Source organism: Rosa rugosa, chromosome 6, assembly GCF_958449725.1.
Source record: "Rosa rugosa chromosome 6, drRosRugo1.1, whole genome shotgun sequence".
Taxonomy (NCBI): domain Eukaryota; kingdom Viridiplantae; phylum Streptophyta; class Magnoliopsida; order Rosales; family Rosaceae; genus Rosa; species Rosa rugosa.
In genome coordinates, this window is record NC_084825.1 from 27,520,123 (window position 1) to 27,540,658 (window position 20,536).

At 37.5% G+C, this 20,536-nt stretch overlaps 2 protein-coding genes across 3 annotated transcripts; one reads left to right on the forward strand and one right to left on the reverse strand.

The window, feature by feature from the left end:
- Window positions 1-6,739: 6,739 nt before the first annotated feature.
- LOC133715759 (bidirectional sugar transporter SWEET16-like) lies at window positions 6,740-8,473 on the reverse strand. 2 transcript variants are annotated; one of them, XM_062142399.1, is made up of 6 exons: window positions 8,250-8,473; window positions 8,099-8,135; window positions 7,771-7,861; window positions 7,495-7,656; window positions 7,140-7,259; window positions 6,740-7,010 (listed from the first exon to the last, which is right to left on the reverse strand). In XM_062142399.1, the coding sequence occupies exons 1-6, from the start codon at window positions 8,284-8,286 to the stop codon at window positions 6,846-6,848; spliced, it is 612 nt and encodes a 203-aa protein (XP_061998383.1). In that variant the 5' UTR covers window positions 8,287-8,473; the 3' UTR covers window positions 6,740-6,845. The 2 variants fall into 2 exon arrangements, with proteins under 2 accessions (XP_061998383.1, XP_061998382.1); XM_062142398.1 differs by having other exon boundaries at window positions 7,771-7,981; window positions 8,250-8,468.
- Window positions 8,474-10,035: 1,562 nt separating this feature from the next.
- Window positions 10,036-14,765, forward strand: LOC133716512 (uncharacterized). The gene is made up of 5 exons (XM_062143215.1): window positions 10,036-10,083; window positions 11,646-12,054; window positions 12,849-12,916; window positions 13,675-13,731; window positions 14,338-14,765. The coding sequence occupies exons 1-5, from the start codon at window positions 10,036-10,038 to the stop codon at window positions 14,347-14,349; spliced, it is 594 nt and encodes a 197-aa protein (XP_061999199.1). The 3' UTR covers window positions 14,350-14,765.
- Window positions 14,766-20,536: the final 5,771 nt, after the last annotated feature.

Consider the following 20,536-nt stretch of genomic DNA (forward strand, 5'->3'; position numbering starts at 1 on the left):
TTGCTTTAGGGATCGGGTTAAGATAGGGCTTACTGAGATGAATTCTCAGTTATGGGATTCAAGACCCCTCTTTAGAATTGATTGGAGCATATGGAAGGGTTGAAATTGCTGCTTGTTTTCTTTTGCTTCCGCTATAAAATAATTGTTGCAGCGCTGTAGCAGAGGCCAAGGTATATATGTTCATTGGAAATCCCAGAACTTGTATTTAAATTTCTGCATATGGAAAGGGTTGTCATATGGATTACTGTTTAGCATATGGAAAGGGTTGTCATAATCATATTTGGAATGATTGATCATGCATATTGAAGAAATTCTGCATATATGGTTAAATGTCTCACTGTGATCGTGTGATGAAAAGTGTGGAATTGAGAATGATATGCTTACTGTGATGGTATGATTTGATGATTTTGATTGAGTATTGTTTGTTTTAAGTATGCTATGATTTTTAGCTAACAACTAGAAATATATCTCCCAATATTAAAAACTGCAGTATTGTTATTATCATAGCATAAATTAATAAGTTCATACAGAAACTGAACATATGGTTATTAATTCTAGTTTTGTGATTCTTGGAAAATTATATTGATTATTTTGCACAAAGCAAATCTTCACTGTCGTTTTACAAAATTTGAGTATTAACAAAACTGAAACTTGTGTTGATGCATTTAAAATTGCACTTATATTTTGTCTTCCAAAGAAGTTGTTCACTGTGTAATTTTAAATGCAGAACAGCATCATATGTAATCACAACTATCTATTTAGATACCTTGAAGCTTTTCTTGTCCAAAGATCTTGATTGATTCAAGGAATGACTGATTTTTGTAAAATGCAGTATGGTGATTTAGAACTTTAGAATATTGAGTTTTATGCCACAAAGGTGTTACTTGATATTAATTCAGTTATGGGGTTTTATAAATACTAATCATGTATCTGCATAAATTAAAGCTCATGACTGTTTTTGAATTTTATGTCTTTTGCTTTATTTTGGTTGTGTTATTCAAATACATGATTTCGTTTTAAAGATTAACACACAGATAAAAGTTTTACTGCAGAAATCTTATTTTCTTTATTTTTCTGTGTTTTTAGGTCTAAATGTGGTCACTATAGGCCAAATTCAGTTGCTTAATGGATGGAATTATAAGAAGTGGAGAAACCAAGTTGAATTTTATCTGTCTATGCATCAAAACATGGATCTTTGCTTGATTGAGGAACAACCATTAGAGCTAGACACTGAGAGCACAGAAGAAGATAGAAAATACTATAAGGAGTGGTATAGCTCCAACAGGAAAGCCAAAAATGTGATAAGAACCTCTATGTCTGACACTGTTAGGGGCTCGATCATTGAGCCAGAGCTTGCCATGGATTTCCTAGAAGCCATAGGAGATAAATATCAGGAGAGTGACAAAGCTGAGGCTGCTAGGCTATCCAAAAGATTTAATGAGCTGGAGTTTTCAGGAAAAGGAAGTGTGAGGGAGCACATTATGGAGCTGATTGACCTCAACTCGAGGCTGAGGGATTTAGACATGGGAGTTAAAGACTCTCAGGTAGTGCATGTGGCACTTCAGTCATTGCCTAACACCTACAGTAACCTGAGAACCTCCTACCATGCCCAAGAGTCTAACTGGGACTTAAACAAGTTAATTTCTATCTGTGTAGTAGAGGAAGAGAGAATCAGGAAGGAAGGCAGACCAACTACTGCAGTCAATCTAGTTGAGAAGCCTAAGTGGAAGAAACAGAACAAACTTAAGGCCAAGAAGACTACCACCACTAAAGTACCTGGCAAACCTGCAGAACACAAAGCTGAGAGACCTTTTAAGTTTAAGTGCTATTTTTGCAAGAAAATAGGGCACATGAAGAGAGACTGCAGTGGTTTCAAGGCTTGGATGATAAAGAAGGGTGAGTCTTTTCCTAATTCTGTCTTTTCTCTAGAAGTTAATTTTGTTAATATAGCATCTCACTCTTACTGGTTAGACTCAGGCTCACCTATACACATTACAAATTCCTTGCAGGGTTTAACAAACAGGAGGACACCAAAGAAAAGTGAGGTCCAAGTTTGTGTGGGAAATGGTTCGAGAGTAGCAGTTAAGGCCATTGGGACCCTGAAGATTGATTTAGGCTTAGGAAATTTTCTTTTTCTAGATAGTGTTTATTATATTCCTTCCTTGAAAAGGAATTTGATTTCAGTAGGTCTTTTAGTTAAGATTGGTTGCAAACTCATTATTGATTTCAGTGGAATAAAGTTATTTCAGGGTTCAAATTATCTTGGCTGTGGTGTGTTTATGCATGATTATTTGAAATTAGATTGTTCTGTTGCTCAACAGGAGATTATGTTGATTGAAAATAATCAAAACACTATAAAGAATAACACTGTCACAGGTACAAAGAGAACATTGTTCAATAATAAGTCTGCAAATATATGGCATAGAAGATTAGGCCATATATCCAAAGAAAGACTGAAAACACTCGAGAAAAATAAAATTTTACCTGCATTGGATTATACAGATTTAAATGACTGCATTGAGTGTTTTAAAGGGAAATTGACAAACTACAGAAAGAAAAAGGCCTTAAGAAGTCAAAACCTATTAGAATTAATACATACAGACATATGTGGTCCATTTAAACACAAAACCATCTGTGGAAATTTTTACTTCATCACATTCATAGACGATTTTTCCAGGTACTGCTATATCTATTTACTATCAGAAAAATCACAAGCTCTAGATGCATTCAAAATTTATAAAACTGAAGTTGAATTGCAGCTAGAGAAGAAAATTAAGTTAGTGAGATCTGATAGGGGAGGGGAGTTCTATGGAAAACACACTGAAGCAGACCAGCAAAAGGGTCCTTTTGCACTTTATTTACAGGAAAATGGCATTAAGGCTCAGTACACAACTCCCTATAATCCTACACAAAATGGAGTAGCAGAGAGGAAAAATAGGACATTGTTAAACATGGTGAGAAGTATGATGTGCACTACAGGTCTACCTATATTTTTATGGGGTGAAGCTCTTAAGACTGCAAATTATATTTGCAATAGATCACCTAGTAAATCAGTAGACAAGACACCTTTTGAGTTGTGGTGTGGAAGGCAACCTAGCTTGCATCACTACCATGTGTGGGGATGCAAGGCTGAGGCAAAGTTGCCAAATGCACAAACACAGAAGCTTGAATCCAAAACAGTCAGTTGCCATTTTATTGGCTACTGTGAGAAATCTAAAGGCTATAGGTTCTATGCAGCTCAAAATTTTACCAGAACTTTTGAAACTCATCAAGCAAAATTTTTGGATGAAGGTTACAGTAATACTAATTTTGAAGACTTGTCTTTAGAGTTAGAAGAAATTACTGAAAACGAAAATTTACAGAACATCTTGCCTTTAATTCAGTCAAATAATGCAGATAATGCAGATACAGAAACTCAAAGCCAAAATCAAGTTTTAGAAGAACCAGTAGCCTTAGAACCTCATGCAGATGAACCTATGAATAATATCCATTTAGAAAATAACCCTGCAGAAGAACAAATTCCACCTCAGCCTAGGAGATCCCAGAGAGAGAGAAGACCAGTATATGGGGAAGATAGTGATTTTGTAGTGTACCTGCAAGAAACTGATATCCTAGGTGAAGATAATGATCCTTCTAGCTTCAAGCAAGCTATTGAGAGTCATGAAGTTGAAGAATGGCAGAAGGCCATGAAGGCTGAGATCGAGTCAATGAAGCAAAATTCAGTATGGGAACTAGTCAGACCAAACCTAAACCAAAAACCAATAGGCTGCAAGTGGGTGTTTAAGACAAAGAGAGATGCAAATGGTAATATAGAAAGGCATAAAGCCAGGCTAGTAGCTAAGGGTTTTACACAAAAAGAAGGCATAGACTATACAGAAACATTCTCTCCAGTTTCAACTAAAGACTCATTTAGGATTATAATGGCTCTAGTAGCACATTATAATATGGAGCTACATCAAATGGATGTGAAAACAGCCTTTTTGAATGGAGAGTTAGATGAGGTCATATATATGAAACAACCTGAAGGTTTTGTGAAAATAGGAAAAGAAGATCATGTATGCAAACTGAAAAGATCAATTTATGGACTTAAGCAGGCTTCTAGACAATGGTATAAGAAGTTTGATTCAGTGATTTCATCTTTTGGTTTTTCAGAAAATATTGTAGATGAATGTGTGTACATTAAGACAGCTGGGAAAAATTTTATTTTTCTTATACTGTATGTAGATGATATTCTTTTAGCTAGCACTGACATAAAATTGCTTAAAGATACCAAAGCTTTTCTGTCTAAAAATTTTGACATGAAAGATTTGGGTGAGGCATCCTATGTTTTAGGAATTGAAATTAAGAGAGACAGGGCACAAGGCTTATTAGGCTTATCTCAACACAATTACATCACAAAAGTGTTAAAGAGATTTGGAATGGAGTCTTGTGCATCAGGTGATGCTCCTATGACCAAAGGTGACAAACTGTCTAAAAACAAAAATTCTAAAAATGGGGGGAAGATGTCTGATATGGAAAGCAAGCCTTATGCTAGGTTAATTGGTAGCCTAATGTATGCACAGGTCTGCACTAGACCTGATTTATCATTTGCAGTTGGAATTTTATCTAGGTTTCAGTCTAATCCTAGTCATGAGCACTGGGTTGCAGGAAAGAAAGTACTTAGATATCTGCAAAAAACAAAATCTCACATGTTGGTTTACAGACAAGTTAAGAAGCTTGAACTTGTTGGCTATACTGATTCAGATTTTGCAGGCCATTATCCGGATTCTAAAAAGTCCACATCAGGTTATGTCTTTATGCTTGCAGGAGGGGCTGTTGCATGGAAAACCATGAAACAGTCATTGATTTCAACCTCCACTATGCAGGCTGAGTTCATAGCCATTTATGAAGGAGTCTGTGAAGGCTTGTGGATCAAAAATTTTCTATTGCATACTAAAGTATTAAGTTCAATTGGTTCAGATGCATTGAAAATATTTTGTGATAATGAGGCTGCAGTATTTTTTGGTAAAAACAGTAAAAGATCCAACAACTCTAAACACATAGATTTAAAATTCTATAGTGTTAGAGAAAGAGTGAAGCATGGTGAGATAAATGTATTGAATATTGACACTGAATCACAACTTGCAGATCCTTTCACTAAAGCATTATCAGTTACAAGTTTTCAGAAGCATACCAAGAACATGGGAATTCTATCTAGTTTGGAGGCTTGAGCTCAGTGGGAGCCAATTTTAATTTTTAGAATTTATTTTGTAATAGGATTCTTGGTTCAGTCATTATCGATTTTAGTTTTTGCTTGTAATTTTGATACTGCAGTTTCTGAATAAATGAGGTATTTCATATATGTGTTCTTTTGTTTTTTTTTAGCATTACTTTAATTTCTGCAGTCTTGAAAATTACAATTCTTGAACTTTAAAATATCAATGTGTGTTATCAAGTGAACTTTTCTGCATTGAGGAATTTTGCAGCTTCAGTTTCAGTTTTCAGTTAAGCAAATATCAGTTCACTAGTGTTTCAGTTTTTGCTGTCAAGATTTTGAATTGTCAAAATCATTCTGTTGGACTGTGAGCATTGGATTTTGCAGGTAGATATACTTATCCAAATTTCTGCTCTTATTATCACTTTGAGCTTATGTGATTGCAGTATTTGATGTTAGTGATCTTTAATCAGTTTGGTTATTTAATCAAAATTGGTTTGAGGTTCTGCATTATTTTCTGCAAATTGACCAAGCTGAATGAGCTGTGAGTTTTTGTATACTTCAGTGCACACTTTAGTTGTTGGTTATGTTGAGTTATTGGTTCAATTGGTTTGTATGCAGACAATGTTAGTCCAAGTGGGAGATTGTTAGAAAATATGGACTTAACATTATCTGATTTACATCAAGAATAAAAACCAATTGATTTATCTTTACATAAATAACAAGAAGTATATAATCATAACTCTAATTCTGGTTATCTATTGAGGAGTATGTCTCTTGATAGAAGTAGGAAGCTCATTAGTAATTAACCTGTATTACATCAAGTGTTGGTGATAAATTCTAAGTCTCCTATCTCGATAAACATGAAGCAGTGTTGGACTCCTTATGGGATGAGTCTAACTCGTTTGTTTTGGCCAATATAAATAGGGAGCAAAGTCCCTGTATTCACCACCGAGTATTGCATATTGTTCAACCCCATTCTGAAGCTTTTGGTGTTGACATACAGAAGGCTTTCTGCTCTAGTTCTGCTACTACTCATTCTCGTTTCCAGTTGCTCAAGATGTCTAACCTTGGTCAAGTTGTTTCTGCAGGGATCCAGAGCGCCAATGATGCAGGTGGAGTCCTAGTTCCACTAGGAAAGCTATTCTGCAGTTTATGTGTGAATGTAGTGCAGCTGGTTTAATTCATGTTGTGTATGTGTGTTATGATATGGTCTTGTGGTTGATGTGTTCCTTGTTGCATCATATAGATTTAACATAGCATGCCAAAGATCTAGAAACAGGACAAATTAATGTGTTAATAAGGGAAAGTGGTAAAGGACTGAGGGGTAAGTAGGGAATTATGCAGCACATGTGACTTTTCTTCTGCAGGTTCGATCCGGTTCTGATCCATATCTATAAACCTGAATATGAATTTATGGGACTACGTACCCTTGCTTGATCACAAGGGTACAATGCATGGAGGGGCGACCATCCCCACAATGATAGACATAATTACAACTTCACATTTTCGATGAGTATAGTCTCAAACTCAATCGGGAATGTGTAAAGCAAAACATATATTATAGATTATATTGGAAATACTGCCGACAAAGTCATACACGCACGTACGTACATTCAAGTTTTCTTCGATCGTGTCAAAGTACTAAACCCTAGTGCTCAGTTTTACCCTGTGAAGGATTAGAAATGAGTGCTTCGCTTATGATCTGTTGATCCTCTAAACCGTCAGATGCTTGCCTTGATGACTTCGGTTTCCAGTATATGAAATAGAGAATCAGCTGAGCAGTTCCAAGTAAAAATCCACTTCCATTTGGAATCTGCAGATAATTCACCAGTCGCATGGGTCAAAAATATTTTATAATAACTAAAACAATCATATAGTACGTACGTCAACCATTAATTAATGGCTTTTGCAGGTTGTAGATCGATGTTGGATAAGAACTTACTCCAACAAACAAGTCTTTCGCAAGAATGGCATACACTGTCCAAACTCCTCCATTAAGAAAAAAGATGAAAGAGAGAAGGAAAGGCATGTACTCCACACTCTTTAACGCCACCACAGTTTTCTGCACATATATTCATTAATTATAAGAAGAAAAACTCAATTACTCTAATCTACTGTACTACTTAGAAGTCAAAGTACACCAATAATTGATATAGACTTTGCATGAGTAGTCTGAGCCACACATTCATCCTATTTAATATCGACATAATATTGAGATTTTATATTGGCATATATAGTGTTTTGTTGTCATGCTGTCGGGTAAGAGAACATTTCGTAAGTTGAGTTAAAAGTCTTACCATAGCAGAAAGAGGGGAAGCATATGCAATCATGCTGAAGATTACACACCAGAGTCCAGCAACATCGATCCTTTTATCTCCGTCTAGCAGAAAGTGAGTAAGTAAAATTGTTGCTCCGGGAAATGCCACATCCAGAACTATAACTAGTATCGCAGTCCTAACCTAAGATCGATCATATAACAATTTAAGATAAGTAATTACTTGTACAATCTCAGACACTTAACTTTTGTGGAAGCTAAAGAGAAGGAAACATTATGAATTAGTAAATGAACTTACCTTCATTCTTGGTGGTGCAAAAAGTAGAAATATGGTAAGGAAAACAATCTCGACAGCAGCACCGAAAACATTGACAGTGGCGACGACCACGCTGTTAGGCTTAATAAATCCATAGTAAACCCAGAAGTAAGCATTCAACAGTTTGCTAATATAAGGAATACTCTCAAATTCCTCTGTTGATCTACGCTTTGCGATTCTCACAAACACGTTTCTACAACAACAATTCGAAAATATCTTTCACTTAATTAGCTGCCTGCTACACAGTACACACCATGAAATCCTATATAACAAATCAAGCTATATAAGGGATGTAGACTAATGAACTTACGTAGGAGAAAGGTAGAGTAATCCTGACATAATGTTGCCTGAAACAGATATGCAGATGAAATATCAAGGTATATTCACTTTACATCAATTAGTTCCACAAATTCAAGAAGATAATGAACGACAGAGAGTTAATTGGGTTAATTAAACTTTACCTAGCACCCCAAAAATGGTAATCGAACTTATTGCCATGGTGAGCAGGAATATGAGATAGTTAACCTCAATTAATCGATCCCCGCCAAGAAAAGTAAGATTTGAAGCTACACTGTATATTGGTAGGATCGGAGTCTGAAAGTGTTTTGAGCTATTTCTATATTTATCGGGATTCTCTTTGCTTGATTTCTTATTTGATGTACTTATAATACTGTTTGTGTCATTTTTCTGCTTCCGATTTTTTGGATTCTTTTTCTCTGGACTGCATACCTTGATCAACTTACGGTGCACACACACCTAACAGTCTTCTTCAGCTGTTGACAAAGTTATTACAATTATTGCTAGACAAATTAAATATGAGAATCAAATTAGTTTTAAATAAAACTAGCCCCTTAACATGTGCTCCGCATATGTCAGTCGGTTTATTTTATATTTTTTTAAATTAAAAAAGTTGCAACAATTTCTGTCCTAATTTTGGGAAAACTTTTTTTTTTTTTTTTTTCATGGGAGGTATTGCAATTTTTTCAAATACGATATAGTCTATTGACTATCTTATCCTCATATAGGAATTAATTTCATTATTAATATTTATATGACGTAAAGACATATATGGTACTTCAAAAATTTAACCATTCCCTCAAGACTTGGCTTAATTATATGGGTTCTCTTGACCAAATACCCAAATTTGGCCTAACAAGAACTCACTTACTCCACTAAAAGATATATGTGCCCAATTACCCCATTTAAGTGTGAAATTACAATCTTATAATATACCCAATTAATAAATTACAACTCTGCCACTCTGACAGTAAAACCACCTATTCCCGATCAATCACATACTCTCTCTCTTCTCTCTCTCTCCTTCCCTCTTCTCTCTCCTCCTCCCCTCTCCGATTTCTTCTCTTACCGGAGACCGATCAATCACAGACTCTCTCTCTCTCCTCCTCCCCCCTCTGATTTCTTCTGATTGGAGCATTTTAATGCGATGTTTTAATAGTTATTTCCCCATATTTTGCTTAGTTATTTCCTTTACTTAATCATTTTTAATTTAGTATCTATTTTCTAGGTACATTGGAATAAATGACAAGGAAATGAGCTGAAATGAAGAAATGAAGTTTTCCTGGTCCGACTAGGAATCCCAGTCAAAGCAGGAATCCTGATGAGGCTAGAAAACCTGAAGGCATTAAGAGACCACATGGCTTGAAGATGACGTTGGAGATATTTTGGGAGATTAAATCTGAATTTTGCCATGGAAAATGATGGAGATAATGTGAAAATCAAGGAGATTACGTTGAGAAAATCTTGGGAGAGTTTCAAGGGATTGTGCAACAAGAAGGCTCAAAACAAGTCCAGATTCATTCCTTAATTCCCTCAAGATATGTTGGCTGAAATTAGAGAATAAAATCTGCAGTTTTAATGTGAAAATCAAGAGAAAATCAAGGGGAGGATGTTAAGGATAAAGCCATGGAGAGATTTAAGGGAGAAAATGTCCAAAATGAGTCCAGATACATTGTCTAGGTTCATGCCTGTCACGCCCCTGATTTTTAACACAATTAAAAATCGATATATAACCTCATAATTATATATGCGTGATCGTTCAGCCATCAATACAAAATACCTAGAAACTTTTTCCCTTTCAAACTACATACATATTGATGCCCTGAATCCACAATGTCAATATTGACCCGCCCACAGAGTCATATATTACATAAGCTTACGAATTAAATTGCCAACACAATATAAAACGTAAATGCTTCTCAGAGTTTAAACACAACGGAAGTCATAACAATGACAAAGCCAACCAATTTGCTTCCTACCTGTTCTGCTGCCAACAAGGTACCTCAACTTCAGCCACGATTACCCTGACCTGCAGGATTAACCCCTACACCGTTTGAATAGTGCACCGGGTTGTCACACAACAAAAGAATACTCTTTTCCCAAAAGAAAACCACGAAAGTCACACCGTGACAAAATCATATAAATCGTTAACCTAACAATTCAAATATGATAAATCGATCCAACCTGGATAAAACAACAAATCGGTCCAACCTGGACAAAACACATCAAATCGGTCCAACCTGTACAAAACACAAATCTGTCCAACCTGGACAAAACACATCAAATCGGTCTAACCTGGACAAAACACAAATCGGTCCAACCTGGACAAAACACAAATCGGTCCAACCTGGACAAAACACATCAAATCAGTCCAACCTGGACAAAACACCAATCGGTCCAACCTGGACAAAACACATATCAACCATATCTATCGTTAACCTAACAAATAGAATATGATTCTTAGTCCAACCTGGACAAAATATGTACAAATCGGTCCAACCTGGACAAAACACATCAAATCGGTCCAACCTGGACAAAACACATATCAACCATATCTATCGTTAACCTAACAAATAGAATATGATTCTTAGTCCAACCTGGACAAAATAAGTACCCAGTAATCGTAAGTAACCTACTTAGATCCATGAGATACCATGGCAGACAGACTAGAGCTCTAACTGAATATATCGTAACCTGTCACCTCGGCCAAGGTTCAACCTTACGATATACATTGCCTGAGGATGCAACCTACAACCCCAGATCCTTAGGCCAACCTGACCCTCAGATCAAAACATTAAACGAGTCGCACCGGACCCCAAATGTCAAATCAAATCAAACGGGGACATCACAACCTGTGACTCTCACATCCTCAGACCTCTGGTCGTCGGATCAAAACGTTAAATCAAATCAAAAGGAGAAATCACAACCTGTGACTCTCACATCCTCAGACCACCGGTCGTCGGATCAGAACATTAAATCAAATCGAAAGGAGAAATCACAACCTGTGACTCTCACATACTCAGACCACCGGTCGTCGGATCAAAACATTAAATCAACCCAAAAGGAGAAATCAAAACCTGTGACTCTCACATCCACAGACCACCGGTCGTCGGATCAAAACATTAAATCAACCCAAAAGGAGAAATCACAACCTGTGACTCTCACATCCTCAAAACACTTTTCAAAACAATAGAAATACCATTTCCCACCATTTGTTTTCCGAAAAGCCACAACCCAAAACAATAAAACGCATCAAATCACTACAAGAAAATGACTCTTTTACCGCGCACATTTTACGGCGTGCATTAATGCGTGCCGTAATAGGCACACATTTACGGCACATTTTCACGCATGCCGTTAATACCCTTTCTGATACGGTCTTTTACGGCGTGCATCTAATGCGTGCCGTAATAGACACACATTTACGGCGCATTTTCACGCAGGCCGTTAATACCCTTTCTGATATGGTCTTTTACGGCGTTCACCAGATGCACGCCGTTAATGTCATTGTTCATTTAGTCTTTTATGGCATGCATTGATGTGTGCCGTAAAAGTAAAAGGCGAAAAAATTTTCACCAAAGTTTTTACTTCCCTCCATCTTTTCCCTCTACACATTTCATTTTTATTTTTTTTCATTTCATAACACAAAAACTTTTCTCCCTACACATACCTTAATTTTCGCCATCTCTTCCTTCCACGTCTCTTCCCACCGCCAAGTCGCCGTTCACTGGATTTGCTCCACTACCGAGTCGCCGGCCGCGTATCTCCCACCACCACCACGTTCTCTGCTCCTCTCATCGAGATGTCGTGGATCGATTGAGCACGAATTAAAGAACATTGAAGTGGTTGCCGCTCTCGGAGATTGGGGCCACCGGTTTCAGGGTCTTGAAGTTTCTGAAACCCTTTTGGAGAAAGTTAAGAACTTTGACCTTGTCTTGCTCATTGGTTTTTTTCTCTGGCCAAATCAAGGTACAATTTTATTCACTTACACTGTGAATCTAGGGTTCTATGGTTGAGTTTTTCATTTTTCGATCACTAATTTGGGCGATCTATAGTTATGTGTTTATTATACTTGAAAGTTCTTCAATTCTTCCCATGCTTTTCTTTATCAATTTGGATGCGATTGTTCTGGGTTTTCTGGGTTGTGTTTGAGGGTTCGTGTGTATTGCTATTGATCAAAACAGAGCTTTAACTATCTATAGTATCTGTAATGGGTTTGCTTTCCATTGTTTAGTTTCGTTTTAGTTTTAGTTTTAGCAGCACTACATAACTGGGTTTGAGTCTCTATATTTTCATATCTGTCTTGATATTGGTTTACGGAAAGTTAAGAATTGAGATGGGTATTTGATGGGTTTGGGCTGAGTGTGAGTATTTCTTGAGATTGAAATACATATGCATTTGTTCTGATCCTTTTGTCTTTGCTGATTCATCTAGAATGGCACAAAAGACTCAATCAGCAAGCTAGTGTCAGACTCAATTTTCAGTAGATTTACTAGACTGCACTGGTAATATTCTAGCTGTGTAGTGAAATCCATACGTTTCTGAAAAAAGATAGTGCTACTGTCTACATTTTGGTTTAAATGCTTTTCAGTTTCTGAGTTCATTCTCGACGACGTATGCGTAATTTAATCAAATGTATAATCGAGAAAAAGAATTAGAAGTCATTTTTAAACCGAGAATGCTTGAGTAGATAGCTGAAATGTTTTAATTTCTATCAATATTCTTTAGATCACTCATTCAAACCTTTTATTCTGTATTTGTAGGTCGTGGAGCCCATAGTTCCAGTTATTTTTCAACACACAAAGGCAACCACTTCCATATAGAGAAACAGGTTAGCAGCCTCTCAAATTTAGATTAGTTTCTATTTGACTTCAGATACTGCAATCTGTGGATTTGGACTAAATGTCAGTAGGTTTGGTAGATGCTCTTTCTGAAATTCTCTCTGTCACGAACTATAGTTTTCCACTTTTCGCAACAGCAAACAAATACATATGAGTTGCTCATATGGACCTAACTCTTCATAGTCTTTTCATGTCTTTTTGTTTAACTGTATTCTCATTAACATGGAAAGGTGATTAACTAGGAGACTCGATCTATCAAATTTCTTTTGCCTTCTTATGGTCTCAGATTCTTCTTAGTGGGTTCTGAATGGGAAAACATAAGACCACAAATTAAGCATCTTGTTTGAGCCGAGCAGGTTTAGGTGCGTGTGTGTGTATATTACAGAAATTAAGATGCTTGTAACATATATAAATGTATATAGAAGTATTGGCTGTATTGGCTGTGTGCTTGCCTTGGATGAAATTTGAATGATTAGCTTTTTCCTTATGCTGTATGGAGTTCTTGTGTTATGTTCAGTCATAGCTTTCTACATTTTCTACCTGCTTTTCTTCTTGTGATGCAACTCAGTTAGCAAGAACTAAATTACTTAAATCACAAAGTGAAGGATTAATGACTCTAAATTATTTTGGCTTCAACCCCCAGGTTTGAGTTGTTGATTGTTTGTTTAGTTTCCTGGTAATTTCTGTAGTCAAATGTCTTTTCATCATTCATTGATATCTTTTGTTGACATATTTATTTGCTCAATAGGTAAGGGGGCTCTATGAGAAGGCCCAGGAGATATTGATGAAAGAAAGCAATGTTCAGGTTAGTCTTTTTATTTAATTCTTTTTCTTTTTCTTTATACAATTATGTGTAATTCCCCAAGATCTTGATTCATATTGTAGACGTATGCATTGATATTGTTAACTAGAGCATTAAGTTGCTTAAATCACAAAGTTTTTGCAGTTTATAAGCTAGCCCGTGTCTTCACTAATAAAGATTGCAGCATAAGTAGGCAAATGAACTCAGTTTTTGGGAAACTCATACAGAGTCTCTCTTTTAATAATTTTATCATGCTGCTGTTTAAGTACAAATGAATCTAGATTGTCAGTTTAGATTGTTAAAAAATAAACCACTTTTTTTTTTTTTTTTTTTTTTTTTTTCTATTTAAGACTGTATTTGGTTGAGAAATAGTGATTGTTCTATATTGTCATAGCAGACGAGTGAATACATTATCCAGAAAATACTTATTTGTTGTGATATATGACAAGTTAACAATAAGTTGCCACATTACTACACTGAAAATTTATTAATTTATCAGTACTAGGAAAATCACTAGCTTGAGAGGCTCTTTTTGTATCTTTGAATCTCTACATAGAGGTTCGAGTTTATGTTTCTATCAGCTGTAATCATGTAGTCTGTCATTTGCAGGACTGGATTTGAAGCAAACAAGGATCTGCCTACTGTGAAAAACACCATGATTGCTGGTAGATATTATGTAACTAAATATCTGGGTTCAGCTACTTTAGTAAGATTTCCCTCTAAATTTGGGTTTAATTCACTTCTTCCTTCGGCGTACAGTTTCAAAATTATGAACTTCATGCCTGTGTCATTTTTTGGTGGATTGAAAGAACGGATAAGGAATTATCATTTATCTGTGAGTTAGTTATGTTTGCTATTAGTTGCGAAAGTAGTAAATTCAAATTTCGGTTTGATCTGTTTGGAAAGGTAGAACTAGATGATGGCATTATGTGCTTCAATTTGATGAAGAGTCCCATGATTCTGTTGTGCATGATATTTTTCTACAGCATATTGTTTACCTGATGGCAGTGTCTAGGCAGCAATGCTGCCAGCACTCTCTTCTTCATGCACCATATAGTTGATGTAAGATCTATTGGAAATTATGAACTTCATGCCTGTGTAGTTTGGTTTTGGTTTGAATTGCGTAATTGGTAATTGCAATTTATAAACCTACCAAAGCCTCTACCTTCCATAACCAGTAGATCTACCTTCTTTAATTCTAGCGACTGGCAACCGTTGGAGGTGGATTAGGAGTACTAATCATACTTTGTGGAAGGGTTGTAATTGTTGGATTTGGTTTGGATTGCGAAAGTGTTTTTAGTGCAGAAGTGTAGCTTGGATTTTACTTGGGGATGTTTACAGGATGATGCACATTATGCCTTCCTTTATTTATATTCTGTGGGCGTGGGACTATACTTGGCACTTACTAAGATATTTTTGACAAAACTTGCAGAGATTAAGCTATATCGGGAATCTGTTGAACGTCTTCTAGGAAATTTAGGAGGACAACCAGGAGGTGCTTCGATTCTTTTATTGCTATGAAGGATGACTTGCCACTCAAGGATTGCTCCTCGCAAGCAAAGACAAGTTTTATAAAGCCCTACTCCAAGTTCAAGATACCTTCCAAGTTTAAGAATTAAGTTGTAGAGTTGAAGTTTGATGTAATGTAATCTGCTACTTATACATTTTCAAATATTGTCATGCATTTTGTAAAAGAAATTAATTGTAATTTGATTTAATTTGTCATGGATGCATGAGTGATCAGTGGTGATAATAATGTGAAATTGGTACAGCTAAAATTTATTATTATTTTGTTTGTTTTTGAAACCTTATTTATGGCGTGCAAAGTACGCCTTAAATAGGATCTCAATAGCTCTTTTACGGCACGCATTATACGCCTTAAAAAGGAAGTCTTTTACGGCGTGCTACATGTGCCGTAAATAACGTGAGTGACATTTGTGATATTACTTTGACGGCGTTCTTGGATGCACTTTAACGGCGCATTTTAGTGTGCCGTAAGTGAGGTATGTCTTTTACAGCTCGGGCATTTACAGCCTACTTTTTTACGCCGTAAATACCCTTTTACGGCGCACATTGTGGGCGGTAAAAGATCATTTTTGGTGTAGTGAATCATGCATATTGTTTTCATAAATCCACAACCCACCAAAACATATATATTTCACGTAAATATATATATATATATATATATATATATATACGTAGTCATTCACTCAGGAATACCACTAATACATGAATACATATGTGTGTGTGTATATATATATATATATATATATATATATATATATATCCCATAATATATATGTACACACATAGTCATCCACTCAGAAATACCACTAATACCATCTATAGTTCATTTCGAAAGTTAATCAAAATCAACCAATTTAAATCCGTTCATAATTGAACCTTGTGAGATTACTCACACCTCGAAACTCCCGCTGCGTATTCAATACAGAACAAAGCAGCCAAACCACAAAACAACCGTCCAAGAATACTTCCCAAGTACCTAATCACATACGGTTTCAACTTAGTAACGATTCACAAACGATTTAAGTTCAAAACCCCTGTTTTGAACTAAAATCCCCAAAGTGGCGCCAATCGAGGCGAAACCACATCCGAGACCTCCCAAAGTCTCCGGAATACATCCACGATCGATACGTCCCAACCACAAGTCGATCGGACGCTCGGATCCTCATGGATCGAATAAATCAACCGGTATGAAACCGTAAAAATCATAACAATTTCATACGAACTCCAAAATATGCGTATTATATATCAAAACGTTCGTATCAACGAGTAGAACATATATAATACCAAAAACAGTCCCTTACATGGCCGGAACACCGCCGGAACGCCGTCACAGGCAGTGGCGCACCGCCGCCGGCCAAAACTCAATATTTCACAAAACTCCCAACATCAAAGTTCTTCATCTAAGCATGCTTGTGAATTCTCATAACTAGCTCGAAGTCAGAAAACAAGCATAAGGGATCGAAAACTACCTCACAAGGTTTAGATTCTTGCTCAATCTGAGTTGAACTGGTTTTCACATGTATCGATCCAAACAACCACCAAGGATCGATCAAAGAGGCTGCTCTGAGCTCCCCAAGCTTGGTCAGAAGCCTCGCCGACGTCGGAACTAGGATTTCCGACCGGGTCCGAAATCCTCAACTGCACCGGCTTGCTGCACTTCCTCCACCGAGAATCGCCGTAAGAGGACACCACAGGGACGACCAGACGGAGGAGACGAACCAGCTTGTCACGCCCCGAATTTTGAATGATCATTTCAAAGTCCGAAACATGAATAATAACAATTACAAATAACGTCCTGAATTTTTTTCTCACAAACAACCACACTTCACACCTCTCAATATACAATAAGCCAAATCCTCAAGTTATTTATTACAGCACACTCTCACCAAATCAAATTGTAAGGCTCAAATGAGCTTAACTCACCTCACTATTACAATTGCTGTAAAACTATAAAAAATACTCTAACCAGCACGATCACTGCCCTGATTTTCCTGACCTGTAAGATTACCCGCTACACAATTTGAATAGTGTACCGGGATTGCAACAACACCAAACCCGGTAAGCTTTTGACAGCTCGTATGAGTAAACAAGAAAGAACTGTTGATTTATTAAATTACAATTCAAGTAAAATTCAACAGTATTACGTCTGCAAAGAGACATCAAACCACTCATGGAAAACCACAAGGAATACATTTTCACAATCCTCAAATCACAATACACCACACTGGTCCTGCAAACACCCAACCCACATAACACCACTTTGGTCCATCCCAACAACACGTTAGAGCTCTAACTACATCGCTACCAGTCACCTTGGCCTAGGTGCAAGTAATACGACATACTTCGGTTAATAATAAACCGTCGCACTTTGGACATCCCCGTCCTCAGCACACAACTTCGGTTAATAATAAACCGTCGCACTTTGGACATCCCCGTCCTCAGCACACAACTTCGGTTAATAATAAACCGTCGCACTTTGGACATCCCCGTCCTCAGTACACAACTTCGGTTAGTAATAAACCGTCGCACTTTGGACATCCCCGTCCTCAGTACACAACTTCGGTTAGTAATAAACCGTCGCACTTTGGACATCCCCGTCCTCAGCACACAAACACTCCGGTTATCCATAACCGTCAAACTTCGGACACCTCGTCCTTAGAATCCTACATTCTCCAACTCTATACATCCTCCAATGTAAATCATGAATTTTAACAAGAACTCATCAATCATGATCATCACATATAAATATGGTAAGTCAAATTTCAATTCATAGTAATTTAATCATCCCAAATTCCACACTCTTCAATGTCACACCATTCCACATATAATCACGTAAATATATATATACGTAATCACCCACTCAGGAATGACCACTAATACCAACTATAGTTCACACAAGAAAATCGTGAAATTCATTTTGTATAATTAAAATCATTTTACTTACCTATGGACCGTCGTTGATCAAGTCCGTATGATTTAAAACAAATATTTATTCCATAAATATTTTCACACAATTACAACTAAAATAAAGTAATTAAAAGTGCTCGGTTCGTAATATGAACCACGTGAGGTTTACTCACCTCTAATCCCGCTGCGTCTTCTTAACAGCTCAAAATACGATCCACAATCGTCCACCAACTCAAACCGTCAATCACCTAGTCAGATACGATCTTAACTTAACAATCATTCATAAACCACACATATACGGAAATCCAACGGTCGGATTCTAATTTAATGATGATCCAACGGTCAGATCGAATTTATATGATGATCCAACGGTCGGATCCTCACGGATCGCCCTTAGGATCATCCTCCAAAATTATCACGAAGATCCAACGGTCAGATCTTCTTGAATCACTCTAACAAACATCTCCTCAAAATTATACGAAAATCCGACGGTCAGATTCTCACGAATCGCCTTCCGAATCACTATTTCACAATTACACGAAGATCCAACGGTCGGATCTTCGCCCGTGACCACACAAAGTCATCGAGACAGTCATACGATCAACATATTCAATTTTGAAGTAAATCTGACGGTCGGATCTTAGCGGATCGTAAACCGAAGATAAAACGTAAAAACGTTAAATAGTAACGTCAAAACGTAAATCCACTATTTATCAACGTTTTCTAAAATGACCTTGTAATATATCAAAACGCTCGTATGGATGCATAGATCATCACCTAGATAATAAAAACTCAAAATATGGTCGAATACGCCGCCACAAGCGGCGGTCAGTGGGCGGTCAACGGCGGTCAACGTGGCGGTCAACTCCGGGTCAACCACCTCCGATGGCAAAGCGACCAACTACAAACTTGTTCAAAATGAAAGGGTGATCGACTTCCATACCTGGAGCTAAGTCTGGTTTGGCCTAGATCGTCCTAGATCATGCTTGGAAGTTGGATTAATCTGGGCCGTCTGATCAGATTTCCAGATTGAATCAGGGACGTCTAATCTTCAATTCGTGATCCTTCACTCTACACTCAAAATCGTCGTGCAAGGAGGATATGAGGATGATCAGGGGGAGGAGGAGATCACGAAAATGGGGAGGATCGGCCCGTGCAACGCCGACACGGCCAAGATCCGGTCGGGTCGAATGCTAGGCTCTAGGGGGCTTCGATCCACGTCTGGGGGCAGCGCCGGGGCAAGGCGACACCGGAGGGAGGCTGGGAGTGAAGCGGCGACTTCGGGAGGTGCCGGGTCCGGGGCCGGAGGACGCCGGAGGCACCGTTTTCGGCCGGGTCGGGTCGGTCGGGACCCGGCGAAACTGAAGAGAAACAGAGGAGAGAGAACGGAGGAAACCGGGGGCCAAAATGCAAAATTTGCATTTTTTTTCGTCCTTAATGAATAATTCAGAAAATTTTCCTATTTATAGAAAATTCCCAATTTTCAAAAATTCATAACTTAATCATACGAACTCCGAATATTGCGTTCCACATATGCACGAGATCGTATCGATGAGCTCTACAACTTTCATGAAGAAAGTTTTCCCAAATTCCATATGTATAAAAAGTCAATTTCCACGAGCCCCTAAATAACGTTCGTTTTCGAAAATAAAATCGTTCGAACTAATTCCACAACTTCTCCAAGCCTCGTACTCGCTCCCACTATCGTGAAATCATTTCTAAAAATCCACGGAATTTAATTTGGATTTTTCGGGGTATTACACAGCTGACCAAATTTCACGGCCAGAGATCGCCGGAAAAGCCGAGCTGGATCACCGGGTTCGGGTCCGGTCAGTCGCAAATCTCAGATAGTGAAGGCGTCGACCGAGAGAGAAAAGAGAGAGAATGAGAGTTCCGGAAATGGAAACAAATGAAAATAGTAAGTTTCCCACTTTGGAAACTTCTATTTATACCAAAATGGAAATTCCTTCCAATGACCATAACTTTCTCATACGAACTTCGATTCTCTCGTTTCGCATGTCCACGAACTCGTATCGACGCGCTCTACAACTTTCGTGAAGGAAGTTTTCGGAGAATCCCAACGTATCAAAAGTCAACCTTTGCGCCCCCCCCCCCCCCCCCTAAATCCACACTTTTCGAATAAAAATTCATCCGAAACACTTCCGCTCCGTCCACGAGCCATGAAACCGTCCAATAATCACAAATTAGATTCCGAAAAATCCTCGGAAAATAAATACGAATTTCCGGGGCATCACAATGCCTAGATATTTGGCCGAAAATTGTGAATAAAATCAGATTAAATCATGGGAAATTTGGCAACAATATATTAGGGATTGATTTTGGAGCTTTTTGATTGGTTGGATGACACAACAGA